At 46.9% G+C, this 16,862-nt stretch overlaps 2 protein-coding genes across 3 annotated transcripts in view; one reads left to right on the forward strand and one right to left on the reverse strand.

Annotated features, from left to right (window-relative positions):
- The window catches only part of eipr1 (EARP complex and GARP complex interacting protein 1), a 49,601-nt gene extending 41,816 nt beyond the window's left edge, over positions 1-7,785 (reverse strand). The window contains exons 1-3 of the mRNA XM_076299652.1: positions 7,647-7,785; positions 5,889-5,972; positions 289-421 (exon numbers count right to left, since the gene is read on the reverse strand). Of these exons, the coding sequence (XP_076155767.1) occupies positions 289-421; positions 5,889-5,972; positions 7,647-7,688 (259 nt within the window). The 5' untranslated portion in view covers positions 7,689-7,785. The remainder of the gene's footprint in view (positions 1-288; positions 422-5,888; positions 5,973-7,646) is intronic.
- A 175-nt stretch (positions 7,786-7,960) lies between these two features.
- The window catches only part of trappc12 (trafficking protein particle complex subunit 12), a 21,332-nt gene continuing 12,430 nt past the window's right edge, over positions 7,961-16,862 (forward strand). The window contains exons 1-3 of one of the 2 annotated variants that reach the window (XM_076299654.1): positions 7,961-8,005; positions 8,638-9,964; positions 10,402-10,518. In XM_076299654.1, the coding sequence (XP_076155769.1) occupies positions 8,660-9,964; positions 10,402-10,518 (1,422 nt within the window). In that variant the 5' untranslated portion in view covers positions 7,961-8,005; positions 8,638-8,659. Of the gene's footprint in view, positions 8,006-8,041; positions 8,257-8,637; positions 9,965-10,401; positions 10,519-16,862 lie in introns of those variants that run through there. The other variant, XM_076299655.1, reaches the window with a different exon arrangement.

Consider the following 16,862-nt stretch of genomic DNA (forward strand, 5'->3'; position numbering starts at 1 on the left):
TCAGTCAGTCTATACGTGTTACATTTTTTAAAGATTTTTTTCACATTAATTCTATTGATAGAGACAACTGGGTGCTCATGGGAGGATGCAAGCAGAAAGAGACACACACACACACACACACACACACACACACACACACACACACACACACACACACCCACCCACCCACACACACACACACAGAGCAGAATCAGGGAGTGAGACGCCAATGAGCCTGGCTCAGGGAGGAGAGGGGATGGGATGAGATGAGATGGAGCAGTGTGTGAGACGGGTACAGCAGGCACTCACTCTTGTTGTAGCACGTCGTCAGCACACTTTTGTCGGCAGGACTGGCGCTGATGTGCCATATCTCCCCGGCAGGGTGCACGAGGACGCTCTTATTAATGATGTTATTCTCATCATCAAAGTCAATGATGTGGATCTGGGGGAACACAGAAAGAGGAACGGAGAAAGAAAGAACGACAGAGAGCGAGGGAGAGAGAGAGAGGTGGATGAAGGAGAGAAAAGAGAGAGGGAGTGCTGACACAGAGGGTGAGGCCAGAGCCAAGGGAGAGGAAGGGAGAGCGAGTGACACAGAGATGAAAAGAAAGGAAAAAAGAGAGAGGAGAAATGGACAGAAAAAAAACAGGAAGAGAAAGTCATACAGAGAAAGAGAGGGAGGCAGTGATGGAGAGAGAGAGGGAGGGATAGAAAGAGACTATTAGAAACTCCCCCACATCACAGCATGCATGCCCTGCAGCAGTTCAAAGAGCCTTGGCTTGGCAAGGAGACACTGCCTTTAATATGGCCATCAGTGCAGCCTTAGACGCAGGCGTCGCTTTGGATTTCGCCAGACTTCACATTCCCCACCGCTCCTCTTTACCTCTGTCCTGACAGACTTTCTGAAGGGGCCATTAAATGCATCTTTTGAAAGGATGCAACATTCACAAGTTATGCAAGACATTCCATGTTGGTGGATTGCGGGTTAGGGTGGGTGGGGGGGTGGGATCAGGGGTGTTGGTGAGAAACAGATTGAAAGGGTCACATCAGTCTTAAACTGTTTTGCTAGATCAGCTACCAGCTTTATCCCTCCAACTGGACCAAGTCCAATAAGTGTGGACAGACCAAAACTGTCATGAAGGCTCTACTCACAGTTTAACCGATGTGCTTACAAATCATGCAGTACACATTGTTAAATGAGCCATTTTAGGCAGTCCATGCTGAAAGAGCTGAGGTTTAGGAATGGAGAAATGAAGGCACATACAGTATAACTCCAACAAGCAACCTTATGGCTTACATCCTAAATCAACAGTGTTTTAACTGCAAAACTGTGTAACAATTTCGGGGCATGTGTTTTGTGGGAAACTTATTTTGGCATCATCCTCAAATTCATTTTGATGGTATATGACCATATGAAGAACAGCTAAAAATATATGAAGAATTTGGTTCCAAAACACTATATCCACCATTTTAATGAATTTTCATAAAATTCGTGGCCTACTGGTTGCCAGTTCGATCCCCGACCAGTAGGAAAAATGTGGGCGGGGGAAGTGGTTGAGCACTGCTCTCCCATGCCCATATCCACGGCTGAAGTGCCCTTGAGCAAGGCATCTAACCCCTTACTGCTCCCCTAACGCCGCTGTAACAAGCAGCTCACTGCTCCGGGATTAGTGTGTGCTTCACCTCACTGTGTGTTTACTATGTGCTGAGTGTGTTTCACTAATTCACGGATTGGGATAAATGCAGAGACCAAATTTCCCTCATGGGATCAAAAGAGTATACCGGTATATACTAAATTCAAATTATATAATTCCCCCCATGGGATCAAAATATATACCGGTATACTCTTTTGATCCCATGAGGGAAATTTGCTCTCTGCATTTATATATATATATATATATTTTTTTTTTTTTACATTTTGTTTTCCAAGTCAGTTCAGTAGAATTGTAAATGGGTATTGTTATTTGATTTATCTTTACTCAATCGAAACAACACAACTGCAATTTGATTGATATTACCTGAAATACACAATTAAATAACCTGACTTTTTAATGTTTTTAAAAAACGGAGATGTAGCGTTTTGGAACCAAACTCTTCATATGCTGTTCCCAATAACCATCCAGGATATGAACGATGTAGATCTGTGTTTCAGGCTGTGATGCAAGACAAACTTCCAGTTATATCATAACAAGATACAAGTTAGCATGTTAGCAAGATGTTAGCTGAGACAGTTTATATAAAGAGACAATAATAATATAAAAAGACCTAGTAGGTAAGATATGAGCATGCAGTGAATGAGATCTCACATTTTCATCCGAATAAATTACCCTTCTGCTTCTAGGCCTAAAAAGACAATAAGCGGATAATGTGAAACATAACATGCTGACTGAACAAAACTTACCAAATTTGTCAGCTTGAATTAAATATTTTCTTGTTGTGCTTTTTTGTAAGAACAGCTTATTAGCTGCATTACCCACAAATAAATATGAATGTCTGCTCTAGGCACAAGTTAGTTGTGGCTGTACCTCGACTGGTGTGTGACGCAGAGGCACAATAAAACAGATTTTACAGCACGACCAATGGGAACGCAACTCCCATCAAAACAAAAACAAATTATGCATTCCTGCACCCCCTGTTTTTATAGGTGTTTGGGGACGTCCAGCACCTGGTAAAAGTGTGACGATCGCCGGGCTTCATGCTGATGCCCAAGACATCAAAACAAACAAATCAACAAACAAACCAAAACAGGGGGAAAACGTAATGAGTTGTAGCCCCAGAGGACTGCACCTGACAACACCTCATGGCCCTCCTCTCTATAAGCCACTTTTTACAGGTAGGTGCATCAGTGCATCTACACACACAGACACACAGACACGCACGCACACACGCACACACACGCACACACGCACACACACACACACACACACACAATCCCTCATCCACTCACTGCACAGCCTGCTGAAAGTCAGAGAGAGGGGAAACCATTAACCTTGGGTTGGACCGCACTGAATGAAAATTATTAGGCAAAGTTATAATTTTATGGCGGGGAGCAATACAAATAAATTCCGATGGCCGGACAGGATAATTGGAGGGAAAAGAAGGCCCTGTAATAGGGCCCCGGATGAACTGGGCTATGGCTAAGCCCCACAACCCCACCCCACCCCCCCTGCCCCATCCTGATTTATTCCCTCTTATTGCCGAGATGTGGAGTGAGTCATCCCTCTCCACCGCCTGGGCCTCCTTCCCAGCCATATTAATTACCGGCGAGGAAGAGAGCAGGGATAAAAATCAGGTGGGATACTGGCCCCCACTTTGGGGCCTCTTTAGTTAGAGCTCTTTAGTCCTGGGGATGACAGTAAGCGTGGCCTGCCGGGCGGCGGGACGTGGCGAGAGGAGCGCGCCAGGAGTGTTTCATCACATTAGTGGCCGCCTCTCATGTCACATGGGCCGCCCTGTTGACCGGCATCATTATTCCACTCGCTACCGCGGCTGGAGTGGCCATCACGGGGAGAGGAGGTGGAAGGAGGGCTAAATTAAGTCTGTTGAACTGTCCCCACCCCACCCAAGCCCAGCCCAGCCCAGCCCAGCCTAGCCCAGCCCTGTCCACCCCTCCCATCCAACCCCACAGCCCTCCCCACTGCCAATTAGATGAACTAATAAGGCTAGAAGGCCAAGCAGGGAGCAGTGACTGAGAGCTCTCTCTCCCTCTCGGATATTGAGACCGGAGGCTATCAGTCTCTAATGACCAGGGCAAGGAAGTGGGCAACACATGGAGTACTGAGTGAGGCCTGATGTCAGACGATGTCCACTGACAGGAATGCCAGGAAGCAGCACTGCAGCAGAACCTGCCCCACAAGACCAGAGAATCAGCAAATATGAGCCCCTTCCTGGAGACTTAAGTCCAAATGAAGTTGAAAAGTAAAGCCAATAACCAATACGGTCTGAAATAATGTAACTAATGTCTTACCATACTATTGCTTAACTTCTCAAGCCGAGAGTGGACAGGAAAGTAAAAGACCATCTAAACCAATTTTCTTAAATGAGATGTCAGATGAGTATTTTCCTTGTGACAGTCTCAATTGGAGATCTAAAAGCAGGCCTAACTATGCTTGTGATATGTGACTGAAGTGACAGTGATCCCATAAAGGCCAAAGTTATTCTCCTGCCAAATTATGCAGGCGCAAATTGCAGACAGACATGTCTCTCATTTTTGCCTGTTTCCTCGTTGCCTGGTTATTGACCCGTCTCACTTTTGGCCAATTATATCATCTGTCTCTGCCACTCAAGCTCAAAGGCAACGCAATGTCAAACATTCACGCACAACAGACAGACACACAGGCAGGCAACACCACACTCAGAATTGAAATGAGAGCTTATAACCAATTAACAACAACAGGAGGTGAGGCTTAGTCTACAACAACAGCCCTGCACCTGTCCTGTGGTAGCTCTCTCTAGCTGTCTTTCACAGCACACATACACTGACATATAGCCTACACAACACACACATGCGCACACACACACACACACACAGAGACAGGCGCACACACACAAACCAGAATAATAAAAAAAGAACCCAAAGCCCCTGCTTCTTTAGTCCCTCAGGCTAGCATTATCCAGCTTTCCCAAAAGCCTCTAAAATGAGCAGCTCCTCTGGGGAGCAGTAATTGCCACTGCCAGGTAAATGAGATAGAGAGGGCTGGTGACTAATCCTGGGGCTAGATATGATGGAAGGGCTGCTGGGAAGTATGGGGACAGAGGGGATCAGATGAGAGGGGGGATAAAGCCTGGGACGGTTTTTATCATCTCGTGGATTATGGCGCGTGCTGCTTGGGCTTAATTGGTCATTTCCCTCTGCTGCTTCTCAATAACCTTTCCAGTGCATCTGTGTTGCCCCTGCACTCTCTTCCACAATGAATGGGAACTAATCCCAATGGGCACGTTTATGACGCCCTCATGACTGATCAGGGGCCAACTCTGGTGTTTTATAAAGACTTTTATTTTGGAGTGGTGACAAATCAGGTTTTTATCTGGTCTGAATAAAGTTCAAGGGCATGGCAGAGAAATATTTTAATAAACAAGAGGAACACTTCTGTTACTGTCATGCTCAACAGACAGGTTGAGGAGGTTCTTGTCCCCAGGGCCATCCAACTTTTCGATGCCACACAAAAGGGGAGGGGAGAAATGGACTTTTCAGCATGAGCCTGTCTCTCTCAGCCCCTACCATCATATCACTTTGTCTGCTGTCCACCTGACTGTTTTATATAAGCCCTTCTACACAATCTGGACTGTGGTCATAACATCTACACCTTATAACTTATTCCCTGTTATATATTGTTCTTAAAGTATATTCTTTTTCTTGTTTGTTAAGCAATTCTATTATGTTTAAATGCTTGTCTTTTCATAGTCATAGTTCATATTTAATAACAAGCAAAGTTATTGCACTATTCAATCCCTGCACTGTTCACTTTTGCACTACCACCATTGCACACACTCTACCATAGCACCTTATCATGGTCAATGCATCACATGGTCAGTCCATAACAGACCTTTGTAATAACTTCACACGCTCTTTAATTTTTACATTTCTGTGAGTGATTTTTATGTATGTGAGATATATGTGTGTTTTTTTCTATCTATCTATCTATCTATCTATCTATCTATTTATTTTACCATTATGAGAAATATTCCAAACACATTGGAAAGTTAGAGCAACTAATAATTAATTTATTAGATGATTAATAGTATCGACAAGGTATTTCAGAATCAAAACAGCAAAAACACATAATCACAAACATGCACTTTGCAAAACAGGAAAATAGACTGACTATAAAATATATATATATATATATATATATATATTTATAAACATATTTCATATGAATTCTTCCCACATATCGCATCAACTATACCTGATTGTCAAATTTGAGTGACTGAGTGCCCACGAGGAATCTTATGGCATCTGTCTCAGCTGTCTGTGCTGTCAGCGCCCGGGCCTGCAGACAGTCACACAGATTGATCAATTACAATGAACAGCCTATCACCACAAGTGATGACACCATGTACTGTGATGATGTCAAGTCATGGACATTGTGTATTCACCTCAATCCGTTAGCTTACTACTAATATTACTACTTCTACTACTAATACAACAACAAATACTACTACTACCACTCATAATAATAATAATAATAATAATAATAATAATAATAATAATAATAACAATAACAATAATATATAGGCTAGTCTACGGCCATCATATGTAGACCATATCACAGTTAAGATCCAGAGATTCATATAGAATCATATAGATTCATATAGAATGTATACTGATTATCTTCAGTCTCATGGATGATGTTTTTTTCTGTTTTTACTGTTCTTATCTGTTATTAAACTGCTGCAGGTCAAGAGGGGGCAAAAAAGACCAACGAGTCGTGCTCCTTTTTATGTGAATATCAATTGGGACAACAGTAAAACTGAATCTGAATCTGATCTCAGACTCATGTACAGTTGTGCTCATAAGTTTACATACCCTCTACATACACATGCTAAAGTTGACTAAAAACCACATACCCTTCAACATATCTCACGATTGGCACAGGGTACCTTCCATAAGATCATCTCTCAATGCAAATCAAACCAGCTATCAGGCTAACTGAAATAAAACCATGCCAATATCCAGGTATGGTGAAGGGTATGTGATAATGTGGGGCTATTTTAATTCCAAAGGCCAAGGGAACTTCATCAGGATGGATAATATCCTGGATCCATTCAATAACTGGCCTTTAAAAATAAAAATATGCCTGCATCTACGGGAATTTAACATAGCCTAGGGGTATTATGAGTCACTGTATTTTAAGGAACAACATTTATTTATTTACGATACATTGTTCATTCACAAAGAAAATTGGTGTCCTTAAAGGTTGGATTTTTCCTAATTGTTTTAATTAAGGCATTAACATCAATTTCCAAAAGATGATTTTTCTATTCCTATTTTTAGTCAACTTTAGCATGTGTAGGGTGTAAACTGTAGGTTTGCACCAGATGGGCACCAGTGGGAAACTCCGGCTCTAAGTCCAAGTTCAACCACATAGTTTTTCATTATTTAGTTGATTCTAAATAGCACAACTCTCAAGCTTAGCGCAGTCACCTGTTCTAGGTGCACAGAGAGAAGGTAGGACTAGGACTTGAAGTCAATTTCCCACCTCTGTTGGGCATCATGCACTGTAATGACTAGCCTACACTGCCAACGAGTAACAACATAACCATGCCATATACTTCAAAACACCGACATTAGATGAAATACCCCTTTATGTTCCCCGTGCATCTTTAAACGCAATACATTATAGTTTACATAGTTGTAGTAAGCTATAACTTTAAACATCTACTGGTTTGGCTTGGTAGGTAGCAAGGCACCCATGCAATGTTTCTTACCTAGCGGGTCAGAAAAACCCAAGGATTTTACTGATAACGCAACCAAACGCTAAACCCAGCGTTTTTCGCAATGATCTCTACAAATCAGTGTATCATTTTATATTATCAGGTTAGCACAGCAACCTTAGCAAGCGATATAGGCTACGTCAGTGCTAGTTAGCCCAATGCAATCCTCTCTGATGATTAGCTTGATCATTTAAAAGTGGTGCCAGGCAAAGATAATGTAAACACATTACCTGAAACTCAAGACCATAAATAACAGGTGCGTCGTCTTCCATTTCGAACTAGTTTAATTTAAGATCATAGGTACCATTACAATTTGGCAGCACAACCACAGGTAAATGAATCAATTATTCCTGTTTGTTTTCCGCAAACGAAAAAGGCGTTTCGTAATTTGTCGGAGTAATCGTTCGAAATTATGGACGTAGTTGGTCCTTCAAACAACGCATGCACATCCAGAAACGTACGTAAATATTATGAGAATTCAAAAGTAATTCAAACGTGGAAAATGTCCCATCTCAGACACCATCTAGACTACTTCCTGGTATTTCACGCATGCGTACTTTTGCACCGCTGTCATCCTCCTCAAGCAAAGGTAAATGCGATTGTTTACGCTTTGATACATGTCGTGTGACTGCTGCTGATTATGAAATATTTGTTCAATTTTGTGTTCTTGTTGAATCCTTGGTTTATAACCCTGCCTATTACTGTCTTTTATTTAACAATCTATTGTGTTGAGGGTTGAGGGAAACCTTTCACTTCCAACGTAACGTTACCAGCGATAACGTAGCATAGTTAACGTCAGCATGAAAGTCATTACCAAGGCTTGAGACATCTTGGTGCACGGTCAGTGAAAGAGTATGATTTTACCAAAGGACTCACTTCTGTTCAATATACCACTTGCTCTTTAAATTCTGTCGGTCCCTCTGAATAATTTAGACAATTCATGAATGAAGCTAGCCATAAGGCTCGCTAGCTGATGTACCAATATCTGGTTGAAACATGCTGTGACGAGTTCTGGATGGATCTAGTGGAAATGTTTCGGTGCAAGGGTCTTGATTGTGATGGAGGGTTCTGTAAAATATTGATGTGACGTTTCAGAAGCCTTTAGGTCAACAAGGTCTATGTCTAGAAGCTTATTGTGAGTAATTTTCTCGGGAAAAGGGAATGTATTATTTATCTTCGGCTAATTACCATATTTGTTTGTTTAACTCTGACGTTTCTTAGGTCTTGCTGACAGGGCAGAGACATGGATAGCAGTGAAGGTCCCGCCCAAAGGCCTGTGACGTTGGACATCACAGAAGTTGCTGAGCCTGAGAAACCTCAGGATCTAGTGCTTGCCCTAACAGAGTCCAGCTCCTCTTCCACTATCCCAGCCAGCGATGTCCTCTTCCCGGAGGAGAGCATTGACCTTGGCGGGGAGCCCTTCATCTCTCCCCAGGATGACAGCTTGGCTTCGGGCAGCCTGATGGACAAACTGAATGACCAGATGATGGAGAGTGTCATGATCTCTGACTCGCCTAATAACAGTGAGGAGGACGACGTTGTTCCCATGGACTCTCTACTGGAGCAGTTTGAGGAGAGTCACACACCGGATTCCAAAGAGCCTGATGACGAGGCAGTGGGAGAGAAATTAGAACCTGAGGCCACTGAGGAGCAGACCACCACTGAAATCAAGATGGAGTCACTCTCACCAGAGGAGTCTCTCACAGCTGCAGGGAAGACGGTATTGGAAGAAAAGATAGAAGAGAAGAAAGACGATGAATCTCAAGAAGGTGAAAAAGAGACTTCTGTCTCTGTGCAGCCACCAGAAGACTTGCCCAGCTCTGAGTTTGTGGCTCAGGAAGTAGATTTAGGAGCTAGCGAGTCAACCCCCAAGGACGAACCCATCCCAGTGTGCACCATCTTCAGCAAGGGTCAGCCGCCCAAGATGCTGGTCCCGGACGGCTTCCAGCCCACGCTGGTGAAGTCGCCCAGCTTCAGCAGCGGCAGCGGGAACGCTGAGACGCCCAGCAAACTGGCCGAGGCGCCCCTCGTGTGCCAGCCCAGTCCCAGCCTGAGCAAGTTCTTCTCCGACAACGGCGGTGTCAACCCCGCCTCGGACTTCTTCGACTCCTTCACCACCTCATCCTCCTTTATCTCCGTCAGCAACCCTAACGCCGAGTCGCCCAAAGCGTCTGGCACCCCTGAACGGCAGGTGTCCTCCTCCTCTTCCTCCTCCACGGGTCCTGCAATGCCCGCCGCGGCTCCTCAGGAGAGTACCACAACGCCCAGCTCCTATTTCGCCGCCCCCCCAATGGACAGTGCCACAAAGAACCCTTCGGCGGCCGAAGCCACCCCACCGTTCTCCAAGCTGCAGGCTGTGTTCTCAGGCAGCGATGACCCCTTTGCCACAGCACTGAGCATGAGCGAGGTTGACCGGCGCCATGATGCATGGCTGCCCTCAGAGGAGACAAGGAAGCTGCTGATCTCTGTGGCAACCCAGCAGTTGAACACAGTGCACGTGGAGAGGGAGCGTCTGTCCATGCCAGGGCTGAAGTTTGACAATTTACAGGTGAGTTTGCACCATGAGGTTATGTTAAACTTGCCACTATGCACCAAATGGAATTTGATGGTAATACATGCGTCTGTCTTACATTGTTCACTGTGGATATTTTTCTTCTAAAATATACTATACCAAATTGCCTTAAGCGTATATTTTACACAATAAGTATCAACTACTGAGTGGAATGCTGGAATATTAGCCTCTATGACTGCATGAGACATTAGGCTTATTAATTCAATTAAATTCAAAAGCTTTATTGATGACCATTCACAAACAAAGTGTTGCCAAAGCAACTTAATCTCTCTTCTAGGCCTAATAGGGATGACATCATCAGGATTCACTAAAAAGCTAGATGCTCAAAGCTGGACCAGTCTGGTCATTGTGTGGTCTAGTAATGTGTGTAGAAATGTGATAGCCTAGCCGGTGAAAGGTTCCTGTTGTTCCAGGGTGATGCAGTGAAGGACTTAATGCTGCGTTTCCTGGGAGACCAGGCAGCAACCAAGCGTCAGGTTCTTACAGCAAGCTCCGTGGAGCAGTCCTTCCTGGGCCTCAAGCAGCTAATTGTGAGTCACACTTACACCAATATGGGGGCTGTGATTAGGGTGCTGCTTAAGGGAATATTGCATTGCATGAATATGCTAATTTTGGGAGAAGGGGGGGTGGGGTCTGTTTTGACTTTCTGCTGAATCACCTTCCCCTTTACGTGTCCCCTTTCTATTTTCATTTGACATTGCGCACATATGCCATGTTTTTTTCACAGATTGTTCTCACACTCAAATTTCACCGTGTATAATGCACCATAAGGTTTTTTTTTCCCCTCCTCCACACACAATGACGGACAGGAGTCCCAAAGCGGCTGCAGCCACTGCTTCACACAATTACCACTTACAATTCCCATGAAGCGTTTCCATTATTTATTTATTTTTTGTCGTCAACAACATACTGAGTCTGCGTGATGCCCTTGAGTGTGCTCCAGGTATTTTGAGGTGTTCTCTCACCCCCGGGGTGTGGGGGCGCAGTGCTGCCGCATAAGGGCACTGTGGGTTGGGTGAGGGCTGAGAGCGGCTCTCCCCAGCTGAGGTCTGTGGCTCCTGTCGGGCGGCCGCCTCGCTGCGCTGCGCTGCCCGGGAGCAGAACTGTCAAACAGACGCGCGCACTGAAGCCCAGGCCTACCCACTGTGCCCACGTCCTTCTTACAAGGAGAGGGAGAGTGGGGAGGTGTGTGTGTGTGTGAGTGTGTGTTTGTGTGTGTGTGTTAGTGATTGTGTATGTTTTGGGAAGACAGGCAGAAGAGCGATGACCGTGTCTATGCATAAGACTGTGAGAAAGAAGTGTGTGTATCTATGCCTATTGTCTGTGTGTAGTAGATTGTGTCTGAGTGTGTGTGTGTGTGTGTGTGTGTGTGTGTGTGTGTGTGTGTGTGTGTGTGTGTGTGTGTGTGTGTGTGTGTGTGTGTGTTTAGGAGACCGAGAGAGCAGCGTATGTGTGTGGGTGTGTGAAAGAGAGCGAGACAGAGACCGACAGAGATGGAGAGCCTGTTTGCTGGAGACCCGCGTCTGCTGAAGTGTTGCCCCATCCCAGCAGCCATCCTCTCCCTGCGGGCCGGTCGCTTGCTAAATCGGTCCGGCTCCCTCCAGCCCCTCAACCCTCTCTCTCCGGGTCGGCCCGGCGGCACCGAGCGCTCCACTCTCCACAGGAGCGGCGCCGCGCAGAAATAACAAACAGCCTGTCACTTTTCTATGCAAGTCTGGCTCCGGTTCTTCAAAGGGCCATTAAAATGGCCACTGTGGTAGACGCAGGTCCTCTAGCAATTACAGCTTTCTGTTCCAGTTCCTCCTCGTGTCGGCTCGCTCCCTCAAAAGGGATGTGGGCGCGGGGGAGCTTAAGCAAAAGACTCCCTTGATTTTCTGCTTCAGCTGTGGGGCTGGTGGGGCTGGAGCTGGAGCTGGCCGCAGAGTTGGGAAGTTGCCTCCTTCAGTGCGCCTTTAATCAGCAGGGGACGAGCCATGACCCCAACGCCACCCTGACCTGCTAGCTGGTATTTAAAACTTCAGCTATGAACAGAGAGTGAGAGTGAGAGTGAGAGTGAGAGTGAGAGTGAGAGTGAGAGAGGGAGAGGGAGAGAGAGAGAGGTGAAATAAACGAGAGAGATAGAGAGAGGAGGAGGGTGGGATGGAGAGAGCGAGAGAGACAGAGATGGAGATGTAGAATCCAGCTTAGGGCATGTATAATGCATAGTTGCCGTGTGCATATTTCAGAGTGCCCTCTCGGGCCACTGCCCACACAGTTTTAGAGGCGCGCACACACACACACACACACACTGGCGCAGTCACACAGACACCAGCACAAACACAGGCACACACCTGCAGACAGCCAAGTGTGCTCTTGCCCTAGCCACGAGGGAAAAGGCCTGGAAACACACACAAACACACACACACACGCGCGCACACACACACACACACACACACACACACACACACACACACACACACACACAGACTGCTCGACTGGCAGACTTAAAATACTGCCCTGCGCCAGAGTATGTGTGCGTCAGCGGCGCGGATTTGAGCGTGGGTGTGTGCTAGGATAGAGAGAGAGAGAGAGAGAGAGAGAGAATGCTCGACAGGAGAGAAAGAGCATGAGGGAGGACAGAGAAAGGGAGGGAGAGAGGGAAGAGAAAGGAGAGAGTGAGAGAATGAGAGAGGGGGAGAATGAGAGAGGGGGAGGCAGGAAGGTTGAGATGGAGGTAAGTAAATGTCAGTGGGCTTTCACTCAGGCAGACAATGGTTCCCACAAGGCCAGCGTCCCCCAACTAATGCACAGGGACAAACATGGGCTTAACAACCGATCGATGTATCGATCCCGCTACTGTTTCGGGCATGCAGAAACAATGCCATGCTCCATGTAACCTGAGGATAGCAGCTGGCGTCTCGCTGTATCAGGAGGGGCAAGACTGAGAGCTGGTTGACATTCGGTGCCTCTGTTGAGTCTGACAGTGATTGCATTCATTTTTAACAGACCGTCATTTCATTTCATATTATTTTGAAACAGACTGGGGGTTTCTCACTCTCCTGTTTTTTAATTTGGTTTTCAGTTCTTCCTTCCTGCTCTCGAGACCAAGTTTTCATGCCAGCAAGTCTCTTGTCTTTATGCCATCATTATATACTGCCACTGGCATTGATTGTGTTGTGCAGATGTGTGTGTTTGTGTGTGTGCGTGCGTGTGTGCGTGCGTGCGTGTGTGTGTGTGTGTGTGTGTGTGTGCGTGTGTGTGTGCGTGTGTGTGCATGCACTCTGCCTGCATATATGCCTACATCCTCCTTCTCATGGTGCTGTTCCTCTGTTTTGTAGCTCAAGGCTGCATCCAGCCTGTGGCTAGTTCAGGGTTGATGGTAGCGTGCTAGGGGGTGGTGGGTTGTGTGTGTGTGTTAGTGTGTGTGGGGTGGGGGTTGGGGGTTCAGTGTGGCGGTATGCACCCCACATCACCCCACCCCGAGGCGGACACACTTCCGAGGACTCTCCCCTGACTCATGGTGGTTGCTGGTGGTGAGTCACACTGCGGCTGCAACGTGTGACAAAGCATCATGCCACCGCAGCCCCTTAGCAGAGAGAGAGAGAGAGAGAGAGAGAGAGAGAGAGAGACGGAGCATGATAAAGAAGGATAAGGCTCCACAGCAGTGGAGAGCCAGTGCTCCGAACAGATGCCGTGCTTTCTTTCCATCTCCCATCTCGCTGAAGCCTGAGACACACGCCAGCATCTTCACACGCCCACACACACACACACACACAGACACACAGACACACACCCCAGAGGAAGCCTGCGTGTGTGCCGGTCACATCTCATTTCCTCAGTGCGCGTTGCACAACGTGTCGCAAAAGCCGTTATTTTAGCCGCGCTTTCCCAGTGGCGTCGGCAATTCATTTGTCTGTGCAGCTGTCTTAAATAATCCCCACCGAGCGACAGCCCAGCGCGAGCGGCGTCTCGGGGAACAAGCACATCAGAGCCTCATTGTTAAAGTCGCTGTTTATTGCTAGGGTCAGCTTGGCAGTGGGCATACCTCACCGCCTGTGGAGCCAAATGTTCATTATGTGAATGTGTTCATCTCTACCCAGCAGGCGTGTTTGGCCATACGAGCGTCTTTAGTGTACCTTCTGAATTGCTCCAGAGCCTCGGGGAGTTGGTTCTTTTTGTCTTTTTTTATCATTTATTTATTTTAAGGCTCTAGTAAGGTTCTGGTGTTTTCTATACCAAATTGACCGAGTCAAGTCAGTGAAACAGCCATGTATATTAAGCAGAGCGACTGCTGGGTCTTTGATATACATGGGCCTACTGTAGCTTATAGATCAGAGAGGTAGGAGGGAAGGATAGCATTGAAAAAGATGATAGAAGAGAACAAAAAATCAAGGAGAGAAGAAGACAGGACAGGAGAAAGAAATGGAGATGGAATGACAGAGTAGAGGAGGATGTGACAAATGAGAGAAGAGAAGAGAAGAGAAGAGAAGAAAAAAGAAGAGAGGAGAGTCTGAGGAGGGCAGAAAGACCCAAAAGAGGAGCTGTGCTGAAGAGCGGGGCAGCTGTCCTTGGCTGTGGGAAGGCTTCTCTGTGATGCAGGACTGCTCTCAGCAGGGGGAGACTTTTTTATTTATTTGTTTCTCCGCCTCCTGCAGCAGTCTCTCCCCCATCACATCAGCGGCTGCCATGGGACCAGCCAGGCACGCCTCTCGCTTTCAACCTGCACGGGCGACTAGCAGAGCCAGTGCTGCCCCACAAACTGCCCACTGCAGTGATGCTACACAAAGGCACGCGAAAAGCCAAACTGAATGTTCGGAATGTTTCGGAAGGGAAAAAATGCCCAGTTTTCATGTCAAATGTTATGTCCACACGGACATGAAGATGAGAGGTCAGTGTGCGCCTTAACACTGTGTGAATAACACCCCTCATGTTTCACACGGCTGACTGTACTCTCCGCTCGCTCTCTGTGTCCTTACTCTCCACACAGGGGGCTCCAAATCTGAGCTTTGAACTTTGGTGCAGTGAGAGAACACAGCATGTTGCTGCAGACTTGAATATGAAGCTATGAAGTTATGAAGCAAGTTGCTAAAGCAGAGGTGTGTGTGTGTGTGTGTGTGTGTCTGTGTCTGTGTCTGTGTCTGTGCATGTGTCTGTGCCTGTGCCTGTGCCTGTGCGTGTGTGTACAAGCATTTCAAAATCCTTCTCTTGTTGGGAATAAACTAAATCCATACTAGTCTGTGTGCTCACCGGTGCTGAGAGAGCACTCCAGATAGCGCCTGTTTGGGGGTCTATTCTGTTGTTGGACTGGGAGCCTTTGGAGCCAGTGCCTATTCACATGCTCCACATGAGCTGATACTGGCTGACTCGTCATGCTAGTGCCTATCTCTGCACCGCTGTGTCTGCCTACCAGGCCTTTGTGGCTCGTCTTACCCTCAGTTTAGGTGAAGGCCAGCCTAAATGAAACTGATCTCTCTCTCTCTCTCTCTCTCTCTCTCTCTCTCTCTCTCTCTCTCTCTCTCTCTCTCTCTCTCTCTCTTTCTGTGTGTTCTGTTAAAGGTGTGCAGGAAAATAAGGAGTTCCCCATCCATTGTGGATGCTGTTAGGTGACACGCATGAGAGGATGAGCTGAAATGGAGATAAGCTGTGTGTGTGTGCAGACTTGCATCTTATTTGTGCATTCTGTATACATTTTCACATTTGGTGCCAGGGAAGGAGACTTTTGGAAGCTGCAGTAGGATTAGTCAAACCCCCCTGCATTCATTCAGCCCCGTTTAACTATCCCCCATTTACCCTCTTCCTCATGAAATATTACACATCACAATCTGAGGCCTAATTATGGTGGGATAATCTACTCAACCTGCCCTCCTTTCTAGCCAAACTATTGCCAAGACTCAATTGTCTCCTGATGCAGGCCAATATGAAGGCATCCATTATTAATGGACCCATCATGCGGACCTTCCTACCTGGCTGTCCATCACTCGACGGATTTTATTTTATTCATCAGCACACCTGGCCGAGGCTGATCCATATTTAATGCGCTAGGGAAGCAGGGGGACCCGTCCGGCGGGCTGGTCAGAGGGGCCTGGACCACGCTGCACCACCACAGCAGCAGCAGCAGCAGGAGAAGTGCTACACTACAGGCATGCTAAGGTGCTTAGCACTAGCGTAGCGGAGCCTCAGAATGAGCCCTCGGTAGAGAGCCAACTGGCAGTAATGAGTGTGATCTGAGCGTGTGTGCGGCATGCAGGAATTGGGGTAGAGGGGTTGGTGTGTGTGTGTGTGTTGGGGGGGGGGGGGGGTGCTGGGGTTGAAGTGTGTCTCAATTATGGTGCGGCTAAGCCCATCACGAATGGCTGACACTCGTGGCAGCGCGGAAGGTTGGACGTTTGATGTGAGAGAGAGGGGGAGAGGGATGGGGAGGTGTGTGAGCGTGTGTGTATGGGGAGGTGTGTGTGTGTGTGTGTGTGTGTGTGTGGTTGTGTGTGTGTGTGTGTGTGTGTGTGTTTGAGTTTGACGGTTGAAAGGGCTGGAGGAAGGGAGGGAGCTGGAGAGTGGTGCATGCAGTCCCCTGCAGTGAAATGCACAGGCTCCTCAACAGATGCCACTCTGGTTTTCCCCTCTCTCTCTCCTTCTCTCTCTCTCTCTCTCTCTCTCTCTTTCTTTCTTTCTTTCTTTCTTTCTTTCTCTCTCTCTCTCACTCTTTCGCTGCCTCTCCTCTGTTTTCTTTATTCTGTGTCATTCTGCAGGCTCCCTCTTGCTTCTCTCTCCCCTCCCCACTCTCTCCTCTGCTGTCTGTCTTCTTTTCCCCTGTTGTCTTCTCTGCAGCACCTCTCTTCTTCTCTTTCTCTCTTCCTCTCCTCTACATCCCCTCCTCCTGTCACCATTGTTTTGTCCT

The sequence above is a fragment of the Alosa pseudoharengus genome, unplaced genomic scaffold (assembly GCF_046254945.1).
Source record: "Alosa pseudoharengus isolate Yale_2024_CS ecotype anadromous, Long Island Sound unplaced genomic scaffold, YU_APseudo_1.1 YU_APseudo_1.1_scf_22, whole genome shotgun sequence".
In the NCBI taxonomy this organism is placed as follows: domain Eukaryota; kingdom Metazoa; phylum Chordata; class Actinopteri; order Clupeiformes; family Clupeidae; genus Alosa; species Alosa pseudoharengus.